At 44.7% G+C, this 21189-nt stretch overlaps 1 protein-coding gene across 9 annotated transcripts in view; it reads right to left on the bottom strand.

Annotated features, from left to right (window-relative positions):
• Positions 1-21189, bottom strand: part of LOC113129966 (dedicator of cytokinesis protein 3-like) — a 131575-nt gene that overhangs the window by 87269 nt on the left and 23117 nt on the right. For all 9 annotated transcript variants that reach the window (XM_026306242.2, XM_033325205.1, XM_033325202.1 and 6 more), the window contains exon 2: positions 1504-1587. In XM_026306242.2, coding sequence (XP_026162027.1) covers positions 1504-1587 — 84 coding nt within the window. The remainder of the gene's footprint in view (positions 1-1503; positions 1588-21189) is intronic.

Here is a 21189-nt window from a genome sequence, read left to right as displayed (position 1 = left end):
GAGGGGGAAAGTGAAGGTGGTGAGGATGTAGGAGATGACAACAAAGGAAGAAGTGGACGGCAGACGAAAAGCAAAGTGAACCCATGTTGTTCTGTCGTTTCCATCGACTGCACATTCCCCTCCGTCGCTCTCCCTGTCTCATGGGCATCACCCCCCCCCCCCCACCCACGGGTGCAGAAAAGGCCAGCTGTGGCTAATGGAGCACACGCTCACTCATTATCTGCAAAAGACAACACTTCCTGGCTCCAGACACATCCTGGCTCATTTCTGAGAGTCAAACCAGGAAGAACAATGGGAGCGACGTCGGCTAATAACTCGGGCGCTTGTCCAGGCCTGTTCGAGGCCATTACAGGCTGTTTGTACTCATTATTCGGGAGAACTACTGTACGGATACAGCGGCGTTACTTTGTTTTTACTGCGTTCGTTTGTGACAGCACAGCCGCAGCAGCGTTAATGTGGAAGCTCATGAAAATCTGGGGGAAATGGACCATGATTCACTGGGGCAAACAGCAGGTGCAACACTGCTGCTCTGACTACAGCTACTTCCACTAAAGTACTGAGCAAAATTACACAGACTGTTCACAGACTATTCTGGTCCAGAAATAAGAAAACCTCCCTCCCACTGACACTGGTAACTGCACCGATAACTAAAGATCCAGCGTTGGACCAGAACCAGTCTCAGCAGCCTGCTGCGTGGACTGAAAAGTGACCTAACATTATTGATTCCAACCAAGTTAAGTGATAGAAGAAGTCATGCTGCTGCAGAGGTAGTGTTGTTAAATTCATGAAGGCTGGAGCCAGAGTGTGTGTCTGTAGCAAACTACAGACCCAAATGAGCTGAAAACACTCTAGTATTTGGCTTCATACACAGGATGCAGACAGCAGCAATGGAGCAAGTATCTAAATGTGATATTTTCAATTTACTGCGTATGAATATTTCTTCATCAAACAATTACATTGCTGCATTTTAACTGGAGACTTGCTGGAAACAGCTCTGTCAGCAGCTACGAGGTTTGAATGAACCACAGAGGATCAGAGAAAAGCTACGTCTGTGCCACATCAGCTGCTCGGTGACGTTAATTAAACTGCAGGAGCAGGTTTCTGAAGTTTGACAGAACAATAGATCACAACATGTTGGTCCGTCTTCACATGGTTCTGTTCCTTTTAGACTGGAACAAACATTTTAGAGAGTAGGGACCAATTCAACGTTGATCTAAAAGATTCTGATTTCTTATTTTCCAAAACCAGCAAGTCCAAAATGTAGTTTCAGCTCAATTAATGGCATCATGTGTCTGTTGACCTGAGGTTCACAGCTGCTGCATCGTCAGGGCTCAGATATTTCCTTGGACATCACCTCTCTCCTGGTTTTTATTGTTCCTCCACGTACGCACACGTGTTTGATATGCAGCAGTTATTTCCAGGGTGCTGTCAGTGATTACTATTGACGTTAACGCTGTATCTTCCATCCACCCACACAGCATCTCCTCAAGTAGACGGACTTACCTTCACATTTCTCCAGGATCTGAACCGTCTCTCCCACCTCCAGAGCCAAACCCTGAGTCACTGAGCCCCGGAAGCTGCAGATCACTGCGGAGACAAAGCAAGAGAAGAGAAAAGGTCAGAACCTTGTCAGGCAGCATTTGTGAAAACTCATTACTGTTAAATATAGATAGAACTTTATTCTTCAACCCTTTCGCTTTTTTCACAGATCACATGAAAATCACAGCTGTGTCCTCATCTGCCCCGTGACCACAGCCGGGCAGAACACACCCACAGTACTTGGTGTACAAGGCAGCATTGATGCCAAGACTCCTCATGACTGCATCTGGTGCTGCAGTCACTGTGAGCCACTCATGTGACGTTCAATATCAACACCATATCACCTAAAGTCAGGTGCATTGTGGGTTTAAACCAGTCGAGATGATGCTCAGCAGGATGAGCGACACCGACGCCGCGTTCTACCCTTGTTGGATTGTTGAAAACCTTTAACTTAGAGAAATGTTAACAACTTCTGACGAGAAGTAAAATACTGTTTGTACCAAACATGTTTACACTGGCCTCACAAAAAGGATCTGGATCAACACTTCACCAGGGAATCACTTTATTTTTTATTTCCACTTCTTCTAAAATGATGTTTTCACAGTTTATGTTTCCAAGGCCATTAAACATGCTGAAAGGACATAATCAAGTCTTATGTGTAAAATATGAACAGAAATTCCTCAGCAGAGAGAAAGAGATAAAACTGCATCAGCACTTTTCTGTGTCTGGTCCTTCTTTGAGCCAGAAGAGGTCAGCTCGAGCCACAACTGGAGGACAAGATCTGAACCCTGGATCTGTTCAGTGTTTGTTTAGCAGCTGCTGCTTCAGGGACCAACTGAGGTCACAGCAGTTTGTTTCTGCCATTAGTTTGGGCATCAACCCTACAAACAGAACCAACTGTATGACGAACACGTGCTCACTGTGACCTCAAGGCCTCATGACAGTCACTCTCACTTGTGTCATCAATGGCCCAATGTTTCCCAGTGTCTATATATAGTGTTTGGTTCTTATTGCTGCTGTAATTGTGTGTAAACCCCTACAAATCTCCAGTAATATCGAAGTAAATGCAGTTATTCACTTTCTCACAGCGTCTTAATATGTTCATCTCACTGCACAGAGCTGTCGCACCCGGACCAGCAGCACACAGGCCTGAAACGACACTGTGTTTGATTTGAAAAGGTGTTTCCAAGAAGAAAGAAAAATGTATTTTCTTTGATCTGCAGAGTCGGAGTCAGTACCAGCACCTCAGGATGATGGGTAATGATTGTTCATATTTCTCTACTGACAGAACATAAGACTGTTCGATCGTACCTGAACTGTCAAATGGCACAGAGAACACCAAAACAGTCAGAGACAGCTGTACCACTTTCACATTAAACTGGTTTTATACAATTTATTGTTTATTTTTACTGCAACAGCCTTTCATTGTATTTATACTCTCAACTCCCTACGTGATGGTTTTCATTTTTAGTGGCAGGAGCCCAAATGTCTCTGGAATGACCTTCGTTAGGACCAGACTGACCATAAAAGATGTTGCATGAGATCCAGTGGTGACTTTTATTGTGAAACGGCTAATGGCACCGTGTGCAGCATGAAACCATCCATCCATCATCTGTACCCCCTTAGTCCTAACCAGGGTCCCAGGGATCAGCTGGAGCCTATCCCAGCTCTCTCTGGGTGAAAGGCAGGGGTCCACCCTGGACAGGTCACCAGTCCATCACAGGGCCACATAGAGACAAACAACCTCACACACTCACACTCACTCCTATGGGCAATTTAGAGTCACCAATCAACCTGACATACATGTTTTTGGACTGTGGGAGGAAACCAGAGAACCTGGAGAAAACCCACACAAGCACAGGGAGAACATGCAGACTCCACACAGAAAGGCCCCTGATGGGTTTCAGACCAGGAACCTTCTTGATGTGAGGCAACAGGGCTAACCACTAAACCACCGTGCTGCCCAGCATGAAATTAGATGGAGGTTTTAATTATTACTGACTTTGTTAAAACAATGTAAACAGATGCACCTGACAGTAATTTACTGCTCAGTCAGGACTGATACTAAGAAATTTAACTACAACAGAAAATGCAAACGAAACAAACACCAATTAGATTGTAATCCTGTCATTATCTGGCTCTAATTACTGTGTGAATTGTTTTGTTGCTTACAGGATTAAGGCGCCATCAGTTCACGTACGCCACCCACCCACACACAACAATCTGCAGCTCGAGTCACTGGTTGCATCTGATACTTTGGCAGCGAGGACACACACCTCACACCTCAAGTTGGCAGGACTGTTTGCATGTGTCGCTCCCTGCCCTTGCCGCTCTGTCAGTGTCACCATCTGTCTCTGTATCAGCAGGGCCTCTCTCTCTCTCTCTCTCTCTCTCTGTCATCGTCACTGTCTGTCTCCGTCGTCGCCGTCACTCTCCCGGGCTCCATTATTAACGCCATTCAGTGTGGGACCGTCTCCGCTTTGGATTCTGTCACTGACATCCCCCGGTCCCTTCAATCTCTCTTTCATTTGTTCATTGTCACTTGCTGTCATCACTGTCACTCCATCATTGTCAGTGTGTCGATTGTTCCATGCAACTGTCAGAGACTCCGGCACATTCACACCCGCTCTCATGCCCCGTGCACAGACCAGACGTGCAGCCAGATGTGACCTAAGGCTACGAAGACAGACCTGTGGTGACGAAAGGTTCAGCTTGTTTCTCCTCTTTCAACCTAATGTCTCCCCGCTGCTGTAAACATGAGCCACCTGAACCCCTGGATGGACTAATGCCTACCAAGCAGGTCTAGGGGCCCAGAGGGTCAAGGGGCCCCTAAGATCAGAGAACTGTGAAGGGGCTGTTAGCCTTCCAATTAGAAAGTCAATCAAACGACTGAAAAACTACTACAGAGAGGAAAAAATTATTCAAAGCATGTAGAAAGACACAAAAGCACTAAAAAGAAGCACAAAATGAATATGAATTATTGAAATCTATTAAACTGAAAACAGCTGAAAAAACACAATTAGTGAAAACCAGTTACAGTATCTCCATTTCAGCCTGAAGATGAAAATTATGGGTTTAATCCCAGTAAACAACACAGATCCTGTAATACCTGAAATATCTGATTTAGATTTTTTTTTTGTGCATTTATGAACATTCCTGTTTCAATTCAAACTTTTCTGGTGCACAGAAATATTGCAAACAAATCAGTCATTGAATTCTTAGAGTCCCTCTTTCCCTCATACTTCTGGATTTGCTGGTTCACCTTGTGGTGACGTGTTTTTTTTTTTTTTTTTTTTCCTCTGGTGAGATTGTCACAAAGCTGAGAGCTCTGCAGAGAAAAGAGGACACACACACACACTGAACACACACACTGAACACACACACTGAACACACACACTGAACACACACACTGAACACACACACTGAACACACACACTGAACACACAGCACGGCTCTATCCGGCTGGTATTGGCATTTAGTTTATCCAGCGGATTGGGTCAATAGTCTGACAAATCACTCACATCTGCTAGGCCAGTCACATCACTTAGCCTGTGCCCTTTATGGGTGTGCTTGTGTAAGAGAGGGGAAACACTTAAAAACACATAATGGATGTCTAGCTGTGCGTGTGCGTGTGTGTGTGTGTGTGTGTGGCACGGGAATGAGTCATTTTCCCTGACAGGATAATTCAATTTAGAGACTTCAAAGCTTGGTTCAATATTTAATTGCTGCTCCAGAGATCCACCAGAACTCAGAGTGAAGAGGACGCCTGGCAAACATATAACAGCTGTGAATTATTTAAATAAGGGACTTACATAAGTAGAACACAGGCTGTACATATAGGAGGAGATGTTGGGTGCTTTTAACCACAGCACCTCATCACAGTGCAGGACGGTGCATACAGCACTTCACGAGGAGATTTCCACGCCGTGTGTTAGTGCTGCAGTGGAGGCACAACACAAGAACACACACTTTTTCCACGTGCTATGGGCACATACACCGAATACAAGGGAGTCTGACCAAAAGACTCAAACATCAACCCACACCTACCCTGTGTAGAAACTGTTTTCTTATCTCTTACTGAATGCAACAGCAGGAAACATGAAAATGCTGAACTTCAATGTGCAGCGGTCAATTAAAACCTGAGTATACCTGACGTGAGAGGCTCCTTTCAGCAATTAAAGCAAATCCATGTGGTGCCTTTTACAGGAACGAGATGATCTTCTCTCTTTCAGCACCACTGAGATTTTAAAGGGGGAATCTGTAATGATTATAGTAATTGCTATATCACTTCTCCATCCATCTGCATAGCTGAGTGTACTGGCTCACTGAAATGACCACATACATCCCATCAGATCCAAAATCCACAAAGAGATTTCCTCAAAGCTTCAGCAGCTCCTTCAGGCAGCAGACCAGGTTCAGGTGTACAGGTAAGGGCTTCTTATGTCACAGCTACATGAAGCTCAGTGTGAGCACTGCAAAGCTAAAGTCAGCACTAACTACAGAGTCACTGTGCCCTCTGTTAAACACAGCAGGTTTAAAAAGCTTAGGTTGGAGGTTGAGAAAAAAGTCTTTCTCCATGAATACACAGTATTACACAGTATTCATGTCTGTATTTTTCCCTGTCAGTCGCTGAAGAGGGGGAGACAGGTGGACTGATGGATGAGGAACATGTGTGAAGACCTCCTGTAGCTTCATGAACCCCACACAACCTCACTCCATCACACACACAGATCAAAACATACATGGCAGGTGCCAGACATGTCAGTATTATCTCCTAATAGTGGCACAGTATTAAAAACAGACAGACTGGAGAGAGCTGGAGTCCCTTCTCCAAGCCAGTTCATAGTTTTCTCAAAACTGTCAACATGACATTAAGCTAATGTGAATGCTACTTTTTTACGTTACCCCAACTGCAGCAGCACGATGAGGATTTTTAGATGGATGAAAATCCGTTATGAGGTCCAGGTTACTGCCACTTTGCAAAAGTGTCATGACAACTGTCGTCTTTATTAGTCTCTGCACAACTAGTGTCTCCTTTAATTTGGAATCTGTCTTCATCTGTGGAGCCATGAAACACAAACACACACACACACACACACACACACACACACACACACACACACACACAGCTGTCTACACTTTAAACAAACCACGAGAACAGCTGACATATAACTAGTAAAACACACAATCCACCCATAGCCTCTTAATGGATTTCCCTCTCACTGTGAACAGTCCAGGGCCAATGCATGTTATGTCGGATTTTGTGGAATTGTGCTTATGTATTATGCATCATATCTGCCGCTGCCATATGTGGCTGCCTACAAACACATCACGCTCACATTTAGTTGTGCACCATTCATAAGCATGTGAAGGGGGAACAAATGGGAATCCCCTCGAGTGTGAACGAGTGTGTGTGATGTGTGTTACAGCGAGAGGAAACCACTCTGAGGTGTAGGTCTACAAAGTGACGACAAATTTTCAAAGTAAAAGTGAGAAAAGTTTAAAAAAAAGGTGCATAGATACTAGTGTGTAGAGAGTGAGCAGGTGTGAGAGAGGAAGATTAAGTGAGAGAGCACAGAGGTTATTCCCCATTAATGAGTTTCTACATGTGCGTGCACATTGGTGAATATTCTGCACGTGTGTGTCATTATGCCTGTGATTACTGTGAACAGATCTCATCTTCATTAAGAGATGAAGCTTGTCGTTTCAGCGTCCTCCTCGGTGCCCACAGGCACACACAGGATCTCAAGTGCACTCTGCGCTCATAGACTCTGACAGACTGTGAGTGTATGAGGCTGCGTTTCTATCTGTGTGTGTGTGTGTGTGTGTGTGTGTGTGTGAGAGACAGATTTTCCACATGCCCTTAAGTTACCGTTGCTCCACAGCTGACGTGGAGGATGAGGTTTGTTAGTGTGATGAGGTGAAAAGAAATCAGAGGGCACAGAAAGCAGGAGGGCAGAAGAGACGGATGACCAAAAGGTGTTTATGAGAAAGACGGTTATTTTTGCATGCTCCTCTATTTTTTATGTACACGTGCAGAGATTGTGCATGTGAGGGAGATTTCCTAAAAGCTATAGATGAAACATAAGGAGGAAACAGTAAAGTTAGGAGTTGGGGGGTGAAAATGAAAAAGACTAAAGCACAGCAGAGGAAGTTCTGTCTCAGCATCATCATCATCATCAGCAGCAGCAGCAGCAGCGAGAAGAACTAGGCCACATCCATGAGCCGACAGTAATGACGGGGACAGCGCAGACGGTGCACACCAACACACATACAGCTGAGAGTGTGCTGCACAGATGGGATGCAGAACTCAGTATGTCATGTGGAGCCTGGAGATCTGCTCCCCGTTATTAACAGGCTGAACGGGAAAACGACTCACTTGCACTTTACCCCCAAATGCTCGACCAGAGACGCCTCAGTAACCAAAGTTGCTGACAGCAGGACAAGCTGGAACCAATTCTGTAAAAAAGAAAAGGTCCATCTCTAACGGCAGAGAGATGTTGGCTTTGGTCTGTATTTGTAAGTTATTGAGACTTTAGTGTTTGAAATGACAGTGTTTGAGAATATGTAGTGAAACCTGAGCAATGACCTACAAAAATCTGACCTGGAACAAAAGTTCCCACTTTGGTCCAGTTACCAAGATCCACAGTGAACTGTGCCAAGAACTCTCCTCTGGAAGCTGCCTGTCTAGATGCCCTGTCATGACCCATGTGGTCTCACAGAGACCAGACCATGTCGTCATAAATCTTCAGGGCCTTCTGACCCGACCCCTCACCAACCCTTACCTATCCTAAACCTGGTCACACATTGTGTCCAGTGTTGCTTCCTGTCCCTCTCGTCCCTACCTGCTGCTATTGGAGAGGATGTGTACCAGTCTGACTGTCACTATGATAAAGGTCTCAGATAAGGTACCAAAGGGACCGGTTGTCCGATGGCACTGGAGGGTTCTGCTCTACATTACTACTATTGGACACATTTAGTTTGAGACTCTCTCAGAGATTCCTTTGGACTAAATCCCAGGCCCTCTAGAGCCTCAGTGTGAGAGTGCAGGCAGGTCTGCAGGGTCATCAGGTTGGCACCCTCTCAATCATGAACTTTCATTGAGTTGGGCCCACGACACTGAAAAGGCTTGTGTGTTCCAGCATCTCAGAGCCCCACCCAGCCTGCACCCACACCCCCACACTAGCCCAGTAGTGGTAGCCTAGCCTAGCTGACTCAGCCTGCTCACAAGAACACAAAACAAAATCAAACCAACAGACCTCAAATGTTCTAGCTAATACAATAACCTGAGCTGGTACCAGTACCAACACTGAACATTTGGACAGCCTGCTCAGCAGCAGAACAAACTAAGCTAGTAGCAGAAAGCTAACCTCTTAGGCCTCAAGCCTCCAAACATTAGTTAAACTCAGATTGCTCAGAAAACAAGACAAACCATCAGCCAGACCTTACCGATCCTTCCCCGCTGACACATCGCTCTTCTCTTCCAGAGCCATTCACTGGAGCTGCACTGTCGGCCATATTGCTTTCTGCCTGCTTTAGGCCCCGCCCATTTATACCCAGGTAACTCAACAGAGAAAAAACTGACTTTACAACAAAACCTCACCTTCCACTGACAGACCTTAACTTTCCAACTACGCTGCTCTGCCTCCATAGCTACATCTGTACATCTGAGCCTCTTCCTCTCAATCCTCTGTGTTTCTGACCACAGCACAAGGTCTGGTCTAATCCTACCTGCCTCCATGAAACACACCTACCAGCCTCTTCCTGCCTCCTAATGTCCTCAACAACCATCTTCCTCCTGTCAGCTGCTGATGCTTTAACCTGAGATGCACTTAAAGCAAATCCACTGTGACCACATTGTACATGTCCTACAATATCCCAGTATCTGAGAGCTGCCTGCAAAAATGCCTCCTCTGGCTTCCATTTGCTCCCTGCTGAGACCGTTGGTCCTGGGCTCCTCACTGCTTCATCTCTAGACTCTGACATTACCTCCAGTCAGGCCTTAGCACACGTTTTAACACTCCTCCGTTAAACTTGTTATAGGGAGCTCCAAAATCCCTTTACCCCACACACACACACACACACACACTGCTTAGGCAGCATGCAGCTCCCAGCCACTTTCTGAAGTTCTCTCTAACTTACAGAGAAACATTTCAAACTTTAAAGGTCAGTGTATTTGTCTGGTTGTGTGTGAAGATAAAGGTCTGGCTGGATGAGGCTCCATCACCCTCATGATGAAAGTTTTGTTGAATTAACAGCTGATTTCAAACTGCTTGGTATTTGTTTTGCTGGACATCACACACACTTGTCTGAGTCTTTTTCTGTATTTTCAGGTGCTGTCATTTACACAGCTGAACAGAAATTCATGCTACAACTTCTCCCACTTCTCTCCATGCAAACCGCATCAGAAATCAATCTGGTTAGGGAAGAAAAGGTTCCTACTGAGGTTTTCCATGTGACATCATCAAGTCACATGACACCCCAAGGCCGCTCATATTGTCAACAATAATCATCTGTTCTCTCTGTTTGCAGATCTCAGGATGAAGATGTTCTCCTGGATGGATGTTTAGAGCTGAGGCTGATGTATAAGAGAATGTGACACGAGACAAAGCAGAGTCGTCGACATCTGGAACATCTGTCAGACCATATTACAGAACGTCTGGCTGGCACGAGGGCCAGGATATGGGTCATCTGTCCCTAACATATCTCTGCTGCTTTCACCGTACAGATGAGCAACATCAGCATCAGCCTTCTCATCCCCATGGCATCGAATACTGACGCTTTGTGGACTCAACTCAACAGTTCCCACACTGATGAAACCTGGATCCACAGGACCAAAACAAAGGGTCATGTGACCTGGTGACGTGGGTGAAAAACCTCATTTGTGCTGGGAAAAGGTCGACCCTGAAATAGGAGGTGAAAAACATTCTCCTCTAAATATCCTCTGATCCAAAAGAGCCTGGTCAGATCTCACTCATCCATCAGCCATGACATGATTATACCTGTTCTGTAACATGTACATGTTAATAGCACCAGCGTCACAGAAAGCATCACCTCATCCAGTCCTCACACCTGTAGCAGGACAGAACACAGCTCTTTACTCATGTTTTGAGTATTAAAGAGTTTCTCCAGTGTGTTGTCCTAAAGAATCCCAACCTGCAGCCATCAGACAGGAAGAGGCACAAAGTGCACTGGGTAATCTGCGCCCCGAGCTACGAGTCAACGCCGCTGCTGCTGCTCCTCCAACCTCAGACTGTGCTGCTGAGCAGAAACTGTTTTCATAACAGCAACATGCACCTGCCCCTTTCACCTTCCCTTCAACTGTCTGGTCCATTACAAAGACTCGTTATGTAACGGACTAGTCAGCATTACAAAGCTGCATGAACAACCAGACATCTTCCCTCTCCAGAGTCACCACAGGTCTTTTTATTATGTAACAGTGAGTTTAGATGCTATTCTAAAATCCGTCCACCGTGACATTTGCATCTCGGAGCTATAACAGCAGCAGGCTTCAGCTAATGACCACCGAAGGGCTCTACTGGAGCAGATGATGGAGGAGCACTGCTTTCAGCCTCCATGGCCTGGTCCGCTCGGGGAAATGTAACTCATGACCTTCTGGTCTCGGGCCAATTTCACCTCGTGGCTGCTGCAGAGCTGGACTCACAACTGTGAAATGAATGAAGGCTAAATCTTTTTGAGGTCACAGACGGGCGCAGTTATTTTATAGTAAAACCAAGAGTCTCTTTATACATCGAGTGAATACCTGCAGTATGTGACAGCTCTGAGTCCAGTGTGAAGCCAGGACGGACCAAACCCCCCACAGTGGCCTATTGTTGTCATGGTAACGCCTCATTCACCCATCAGCAGGGTCCGTTAGGCTGAAGGTTATTTCAGGATGAGGTGGGATTAAACCCTCAAATGTTAAAGTGACACTCCAGGACAGTATGTTTCTGAAGACAGAGTCGACCTCTGCCCTCTGACCCTGATAACACAGGGTGTACTTGTAGTTCTGCTAAGGACCTAAGCCGTGTGTCTGACGAGTTCATTCAACAGTCTCAAGGCTGCATTTACAACAACAATGACCCCTGGGGCCCAAAAATGAAACCTGAGTTTGACTGAAGGACTGAACATCTTCTTCAGTGAAACATCTGTGAAACGTCTCCAACACTAAAGAAATCTGTTGACCTTTTTCACTTTCACCAAGTCTGAGCACTTTCTCTGCTCCTCATGGAATCAGCTGCAAGAAGCAGATGCTGATATCCACCACTTTCACTAATTTACAGCAGACTGCAACACGCAACACACACACACACACACACACACACACACACACACACACACACACACACACACACACACACACACACACACACACACACACACACACACACACACACACACACACACACACACTCCAGTCCTCAGTCCCAGATGGCAGCAGCGTCTGAAAGAATCCTCTAACCTCCTGTTTCTCTGCTGTGACTGATAACTCTTCCATCTCTCATGCAGAAAGTTATCATTTCTGTCTTCAGTCTCTGAACCCGGAGCTCAAACCTTTGCCCACACAGGAAACAGAAGCCCACATTGTTCACCGTTGTCCTCGGAGTCTGACAGCCCAGCATGTGGAGCTTTTACGCAGCTGACAATGAAACTCAGGCTTCAAACTGTTTAACCAACTGAAAACAGCAAAACATGAAGTAATGACAAGTAAAATCAAAAGTACAAATAATCGGAATGGTTCTGACTTCTGTGTCACCAGTGAAAAACCAGTCAACAGGTCTGCTATAGTTCCAGCCTTAATGAAGGATTTCACATTAATGTGTCATATGTTTTTATTCTATTAATTGTCTACATGGTTTCCCAGCACCTGAGGTTGCTCATTGTTTTCCTCATTTATATAATTCATGGATAATCAATAATAATCTCTAGGATAATCTATACCTTTGTCATCCTGCTTTGGTTTGGTTCCTCCTCTGTTGTTCTCCCTGAGGTTTTAGTTTTTCCCCCATTAAAGGCTTTTTTTGGGGTAATCTAATCTAATCCAACTCAAAGGTCTAAGAACAGAGGAGGATGTATCTGCCCTAAAGCCCCTTAAGGCAAACGTGTCATTTGTTTCTTTGGAGATATATATGAATAAAACTCCATTTGTTTCTGCTCTGTATTTCCACAGCACGTTGGGATTTTCTGGTGACTGGTCAAACATTATTAGAACAATAACATATTATTGTTCTGATTGTTTTCCCATCAGAGACGACGTCATAACAACAGCTAACACAGAGTTTCATGATCGTCAGTTAGAATAAAATAACCTCAGCTAAGTGGATAAATTCACCTACACAGACATAATATTTATATCTAACAACATGTTCTCACTAGGCCAAAACACACACTGGATATAACAACATGTAGGAATTAAGACATGAGGGGGTCATTAGTCCTTAATCCACAATCAATGACCAATTAAATTCCCATTCCAAAAAAAACCCAAAAAAATCAGCTCACATGTAAATTACAACTTTAAGCATCAGCTTTGATTATATACCACATGTTCACACAGACGCACGGGGCCTGCTGCAGGGTCTGAAGAAATGTTTCTACCTGACTACTAGAAGTCCAGGGGCCATGACTCAGGTAACTTCACATGGACGACTGAGAATGATCCACAGATGCTGAGCAAATGATTCACAGCAGTAAAGATTTGATTCACGGGATTGAAAGAAAAGACGCGTTTGCCCTCGTCTGACTAGGAGCTGATGGATGTTTCCCTGCTGCCTTAAATCCACAAGTAAACTGAGTTTAGGTTCAACAGTCAGTTTAATGTGTGTTAGAAAAAGGAAAAGTAACTCAGTCAAGACATTAAGTCGACTGAACCGTTCAGACTCAGTTTGTCATTTGATGTGGTGATCTCAGAGCTGCAGATGCTGCTTGTGCTCCGATTGGCTGTTCAGTCTCAATGATTTTACCAGTTTAGTCCAGTGTCTCCTTATTTTTCTCCTCCTCCTTCCTTCCTTCTGCCCCAACCAAAGACCAAGTCCTGCCAACAGCAGCTCCACCTGCAGCTTCTTCTCAGACATGTTCTGGATCAGAAGCAGCTACAAAGCGTCTGTGGTGGAAAGAGTGTGGTGGAGTGAAAAACATATTTGAATTTGAATTCAACAAAATCTCCATATTTCCATCAAGGCAATGAGAAAAGCTGATTCTGCTAAACTCCTGTTTGATGTTTTACAGTGCAGGGATGAGAAAGAGGAGGGGACAGTGATGAAATGATGGAGGCAAGAACGAGGGAGGGAGAAACTCGTGTAGGCCTGAGCCATAAGCCAGTGACACTTGATATACAGTGACAACAGGAGACCGAGGCCATCGAGAGCGAGAGGCAGGGAGGGGAACGACGCGTCGCAGAGAGAGGACAAAATTAAAGAAGGGAGGAAATCACAGGGATGAAAGGATCATTTAAATATACAGAAGGTCAAATATAGAGGGATGATATGCTACACTACGATTCCCCATTAAAGCCCAGACTGATCAAGTTATATTTGGTCGGTCCACAAAGGGAAAGTAATTACATGCAGGTTAAACAGTAAGAAATCAAGGAAGCACAGAAATGCAGAGATTTGCTTTTGGAGAGATTCAACCTACGCCGCCTTCCATCTATCCGCTATCAAGGTCACCGAGGCCTTTCTCTCTCCTCACTGAGGGTAAAGCTTCACTCGCCCCTGCCGTATTTCCACCAACCAACCAAGATTCACCAAATGCAAACAGAGGAGCTGCGTTTCATGATGAAGAGGAACATGAGGGTCACTGGGATGGAGAGAAACGGAAAATAAAACAAACCCATAAAAACTAACAAGCAACAAGACAAACACCACAAACTGCTACTGTTCTCTGAGCTCAGTAAAATCTAACACCAATGTCTTTGTATATTGTACCACTGCTTCCTTTATGTGTTAAGCTGATTATTCACTACTGTGGAATAAAACCTTAATGCGCAACACGAACTGTGTAATTCATACCCACCTCAAAAATGGGAAAGCTCATAAATCTGAGACTGTCTGGGAATCATTTATATTCCAGGACCATTTCCAATCAGTCGCCTCTTAACCTGGAAAGTTCACGTTCATTTATTTATTCAATGTTTGTTTTCTCTCCTTTTAATTTTATTGTTCAGCCCGTCATTAGTTTTTACATCTGCATTGGCCCTTAAACTGACAAGAGCTTACGTTGCTGTAGCGTTGATCGTTATGTTTCACATGTTAATCATATTAAAATGCAAATAAAGTTCTAACTGAATAAATAATCTTTTGTATTGAATGTAAGCAGAAGTTTACCTGCTTACATTCGATACAAAAGGAACAAAACCGTCCAGAAAAACGCAGGTTTGAAAACAGTTTCCAGTGCGGTGTCAATAACAGGCTTCATAAACACAGTGATTCCTGCTCTGCGCCCACATTGTGTCGCTTTAGGTGAGATTATAACGTACAGACTCTCCCGCTCAATTAAAACAAACAGAACGTCTATTGGAAAGTACAGTGCTCCAACCAGGGACCACAATAACATGAGTCCTCCCTACAGCAACAGACAGCAACAGACAGCAACAGACAGCAACAGACAGCAACAGCTCCCCTCCCAAATGCCAAACGCCAAAACAATAACGCCCACCACGACCCTCCCGTCACACGGCAGCAGCTCTCGGGACGGAGACTCAGTGAGGCTGCTGAGGTCAAACTGCCACAGAGACAAAACCTCAGAAAGGAGAAAGTGGGACAATCTGTCTGAGTTGTTGGACCATAAACTACATTTTAGCCAAAAGGAGCTTCAGCGTTTTTCTTTGACGTCGCCGCGGAGAAAACACACACACACACACACACACACACACACACACACACACACACACACAACCCTGAAAGCATTTACAGTACAGAACAGATCCCCCCAACTCGGACACAGCCGTGTTTGTTGGATCAATGCGGCGATTAGAATTTCTTCTATTGTTAGAAGCACAGACTCGTTGCATTAAAAGCACAGGGAGATTTTCTGGCTACATTCCTGCACAGCAACGATTATTTCACAGCGTCGAGGCTCCTGCTGTTACTGACTTTTCCAGACATGATGTGAAATAAATCCCGTCTCCCAGCAGCGTTCGAAGAGAGTCATTGATTTTTTAATGCCCCTGCCTTTTTAGCATATTTAACTAAACCGCGACGATGCCGTTATTTATCTGCCCTTGTCGGGCCCTTGGCCGTGATTTCATTGTGTTACTGATTTTCACTCAGTGTTCCAGGAATTATTTCTAAATCTGACCCACCTGGCCTGCTGGGTCGCCATATTGTGAAATCTTCTTAGTGTCATTGGTGAAGTGGGGGAGGGTCTTCGTTCACAGGCGGCTTGTAAATGCCAGTCAGCCTGTACAGTGTGGAGAGAGCCTACAGGTTACCAGCCTTATGGGCCCTAACCCACTTTCAGCACACACACACACACACACACACGCACACGCACAGATTAACATATTCCTGGGATTTAGAAATAATGGCTACTGATATAACAGGGAGAGAGAAAGCTGTGAGAAAATTCAATTACAGCTTGAGTCAGACCACAGGATGAAGAAATGAACCAAACAGATTTAAAGTAGAGCAGCCTTCCCTGCCTAGAGTATTATTCAGTACATGGACGTTATTTTTTCCCAAGTGTATGTAGGAAAAACAGCTGTATTCAGTGGGATTTAGGAAATAGATCATCTGACATTTCTCTTTAGGGTTGGAGTCACTCGTTCTGTGATCACTGTCTCTTCTGCCTGTGCTGGTCAGAGATGAACAAAACACTGGGTCAGATTTAAGAACATAAACCTCAATCTGTTCAAAACTACAATTCCTCCTTTGTTTGTCTCATTATAACCTCAGTGCTCTCATTATGTATTAATAATAAACACCTACGGGTCCGTCCACACATGCCATCAGAACCGCTACGCTGCACGACAACATCTGATTCAGCCGGCGTGTGTGTGTGTGTGTGTGTGTGTGTGTGTGTGTGTGTGTGTGTGTGTGACACAAAGCTTCATCCAGCTGAGAGCAGAGGATTTGAGGAGTGAAATTGAAATTTGAAATGGCTTCATAATCTCTCTGCCAGACAAAGACAGGAGAGCACGGGGTCAGTCCCAATTCACACAGGGTTTGTTGGAAAGAACAACTAATGAAATGTGGTCGGCTAAAAAATAAATAAAATAAAATAAAATAAACAAAAAGAAGGAAGAAAGAAATGCCAGGCCAACACTGTGACACAAAGACCACTGTGGGAAATAAAAGCTGGAGAATTGAGTTCACTTCTGCTCTGGCACCAGAAAGCCAGTTTATCCCAGGAGAGAAGGATGGAAAGAGAATGAAAGAGAGAGAGACAAAGTGATAAAATAAGGCCGAGGGCGAGCGAGAGAGAAATATGGGCGAGAGTGGAGGCCAAACTGAAGGATGGAAACATCCAACATTTCACAAAGTGAAGGAGAGAAAAATGCAGAACAACCAGAACAATGAATGAGAGATAAAGACTTGAATTGCACGTCTGATCCAAAGTCTGCAATAAATACAGAAAAGAATCGATAGCGCTGCCAAAAACCAATCTTCCCAACTAACCAGCCCATAGACGGAGGGGGGACGTGCAGCTGCAGTCAAGCTGAGCATCATGGGATGTGACTGGGAGGACTGGACACCAAAAAGTACCTGACCACCTTCTTCGACCGCCTCCGTCCACATTCTCACACTGCAAATAGCAGAGCAAAGAGCAAAGAGGGACCTGTCAGAGAGGACGGCCCTCCAGACCAGAGAGGCCGGAAGAAAGATGAGGACGAGGAAGATGAAGAGGTGGACTGACTGGATAATCCAAAGAGGAACAAAGTGGACGGTGCTGTGGGAGTGAAGTGATGGATTTCTGGTGAAAAAGACAGAAGGTGCTGATCTGACAACACCAACTAATAATCACCAATATGGCTGCTACTGCAAAATGACCTCTCCATCTTAAAACTACAGGAAGTAGTTCAAATAAAAAAAAAAAACATTCTCCTTATTAATATTTAAATGTATGCAGCAAGGTGCTACCAAACCTAATTAGATCCTGCACCCCACAGGGCCATGGTGTGAGTCTGGGGCTTTTATTATGTATATGATGCTTAAATTATCACACTTACAAGAACGTGGCTACGCAGGGACAGACAGACAGACAGACGCCTCCATAACATCCCGACATAATGAATTATCTCTCACTAAGCAGAAGAGGAAGAAGCTCAAGATGGAAAATGACTCCATTCAAGTTGAGCTAAGCAGGATGCACTTTGTGTTTTCCTGAGATTCCTTAAGGACACGCTGCTGCTGCATTAGAGCCAACATCAGGATGACAGGGCTTCGTACCGTAAAGCCTGGATTCCCAAGCAGGGAAACGTATTGCGTGCTGACGGACGGCTCACGGCACATGATTTATTCCGCCTGAGCCGATCCGTGCTGTGCAGAGACGTGAGGTCATTTAATGTAATTTCCTGATTGGACATTGTTGTTTTCCTGCTGCTGTTTTTTCGGTGCAGCTTTCTCTGCGTTTTGCATTTGAATGTCTCAATAAGCAGCCGATTACTGTAATTTAGCTCAAGGGTTGACTAGACCCTCAACACGCCCCGAGTTTATCATTTGCACCGCATACAAACGCCAGCTGTGAGTACTGCAATCACTTCAGCTGTGTTCAGCACAAATGTACACAGATTTAAAAAGTACAACATCAAAGGGGTATTTGGGTTATGGAAATACCTACAGAAATAAACGCTAAAGCTGTGGCCGTATTTACATCCAAGATCACCAAAGTCAAGAGGAGAAAAGTCTCTGTGCAGGATCCAAAGCAGCTGTGCCAGTGTCACTTAATCAGTCTGATGCTGTCCCTGCCCAGTTTCAGGCCCAGCTCTCCACAGTGCATCTTTTAGCCCTGACACGTTGAGCACTAATCTGGAAGCAAGATGAAAAAAACGGCACTTTGACAGAAGAGAGATGTGGATTCTGCAGAAGCAGACACACTCCTGCAACTCTACGGGAGTCATGTCCCTAAAAAGATCCGATGTGGTGTAGATATATTACATCTTATATATTTATTTCATATTTATATTCAGATTTGGTCATTAAACTTTCCTGATCACATTTATCATTTTGTCAGCTCGTTTACTACGAGACCTGAAAGTACCTCTAGGGTTTTTCTCCTTTTCCCCATCGTCCATAACTCTCTCTAAGCCTTTAATTACATTTGTGGCTCAGTTGAGTGGACAGAAATAATCACCAGCAGCATTTAAACATCATGTTATTAAGTGCCCGTGTTCTGGTAACTCATTTCCCCCTAACCAGACCATTATGATTCAGCCATTATGGCTTTATGTCTATTCAAGATGTCAAAAATACAATTTTTGTCAGTACAATTGTCCTTAAACAATCACTGCAGCTAAAGGCTCAAACTAACCAGGCAGCAAACGTTCCACACATTGGAGGTTTACACTGTTGTGGTTCCTGGTCGGTTGATAACTGGAGTAAGTGATTGAAATGCTTCCTGTCTGCGATGACCTTTGATGGCAGTGTTTGAGTGTCGGGAAGCTGAGTCAGCACTCTGAATAAAACATGCGATGTGGGGATTGACGGACCCTCTGAAGGACACTGGGACATGTGTACATGCTTCTCTTCACACTAAACACGTCAAAGCAGGTACCACGCCTGGATCTGCCTGAGCTTCATGTTCTGTTTCAGGAGAGACTAAGGAGAAATTCAGTAAAAATATCATTTCAGTCTTTTTTTTGTATCTGTTTAGTTTTTTCTTTTGTTCCATTTTAATGTTTTGTAGCATGGATCAGTGCATCGTTGTAAAAACTGCAAAACAATACGCAAACAAACGAATAAATAATGAGACAGTAAACTGCCAACAGGCCTCTGACCTGCGTGTGGCTAAGAGACATTTCCCCCTCTGCTGGGATCAATAAGGTATTGGATCATGATTGGAGTAAGAGCCGTTTTCTTCTAATGGCTGCACGCTGTGATGTTTGATAAACGCCTCGGCTCAGACGGTTGAGATAATGCTCCACGTTAAGTGGCTGAAATTTCAAGATCCCGGAGATAAATGGTGCTGGATAAATGAGAGCAGCGTTATCGTCGGCGAAGAGCGAGGAAGATCAGGCAGATGGTAATGCACCTCACAGCTTGCTAAAGAGCTTTTAAATAGCTTTTCATGCTGATTATCCCTTTTATTTTGATCTTCCTCAGAGTCTTTCTGTCATTAACGTGGGGGGAGCGGGCAGCGGCGAACCACGCCAACAACCACAGTGACTGTGATGCCGCAATAACACACAAAGTGATTCCTGCGAGAGGCTGAACAGCCTGTTCCCGTCTCACCCCCGGGCCTCCTCGTTTCCCACAAAATACAATTAAATACAAACACTAACAGATTTTAAAATGTGTTTTTTTTAATGCCAAAGCTCAGAGGCAGAACAGAATCACCCTGCCTCAGTTCAGCTGGTAGCCTCTGGTGTTGTATTGAATCATTCATCAGCTTCTAAATTTGCTAGCTACTGTAAGGCACGGCCCAGCGGCTGCAGGCTTTGTCTTCTCCATTTGGGTCAGAGTGAAGGCCTCTCTTACATAAGCCCAGCCTGTCTACAGCAAATCCCCACACAGGGGAACAACCCAAGGCAGCTTGGTGGGAGGAAAAGCAATACGGTTAAATTCATTATTTAGCTTTTTGCTTTTTTTTGTTTTGTTTTTTTTTTTAGTAGACTGGGAATTTCACTTTCACTCTCCAGTACTTTTCTAAAAGTTTCAGCATCCATCCATCTCCAGCATCTATAGGTCCATAGGAGGGACGTGCAGCTGCTATAGTTGCATAAGTGCATTAGGCTGAGGCCTCGGGACGCCACAGAGGAAACACTGAGCTCCATTGTGCTGCGTGAAAACCAGAGTGGAGACGACTGAGACGACGCTGCCGTTTGTGCCGTTTTCCTTTGAACGGGGGATATTAAAGAAAGCACCGAGGGACTGTGGCATCATTCTGCCTGCTTTAAATGCAATCTGTGCTGCTGTCATTATAAATTAACATAACCTGCAATACTTCAGCCCCACATTCTGCTTGTGATGAGTGCAGCTATTGAGGACAATACTAAGACAAAGCAGAATGTGAAAAAGATAATAGTATTATGTGGAGTACATCCCCAAGGTCGATATTGCAAGAATTTGGGCCAACATGCCAACACTTCATCATGCTGTCAATGATTTCTGACCTTTGGCAGCGAGATGCCAAAAGAGTTGTTTCACATCTGGGTTCTCCTTTCTGGATCATACGAGACGAGACACAGGAGCTAGTTTTCTAAGTTTCTCTAAGTTTCACTTCATGTTAGTTAGAAAACAGCCTGAGCTCTCTGCAGGAGGACACTGTCCTCTGTTCCTCTGTGCCCTGACGGTGGAAGCCCAGAGAGTTTAAAACCTGCCAAACAAACAAAAAACAAACAGAGGTGGAGGCTTCTACTAAACAGTCAGTGAAACTGATATAAACTAATGTTAGCATGCAGAACAAAGCCCGATGAACAACCAGCAGACATACAGGTGAAGCTTCCACGTCAACTCTCAGCAGGTTTGTGGCAAAACACAGCACAGCCGCTGA

Source organism: Mastacembelus armatus, chromosome 5 (assembly GCF_900324485.2).
Source record: "Mastacembelus armatus chromosome 5, fMasArm1.2, whole genome shotgun sequence".
NCBI classification, from domain to species: Eukaryota; Metazoa; Chordata; class Actinopteri; order Synbranchiformes; family Mastacembelidae; genus Mastacembelus; species Mastacembelus armatus.
This window is presented reverse-complemented; position numbering and strand designations above follow the sequence as displayed.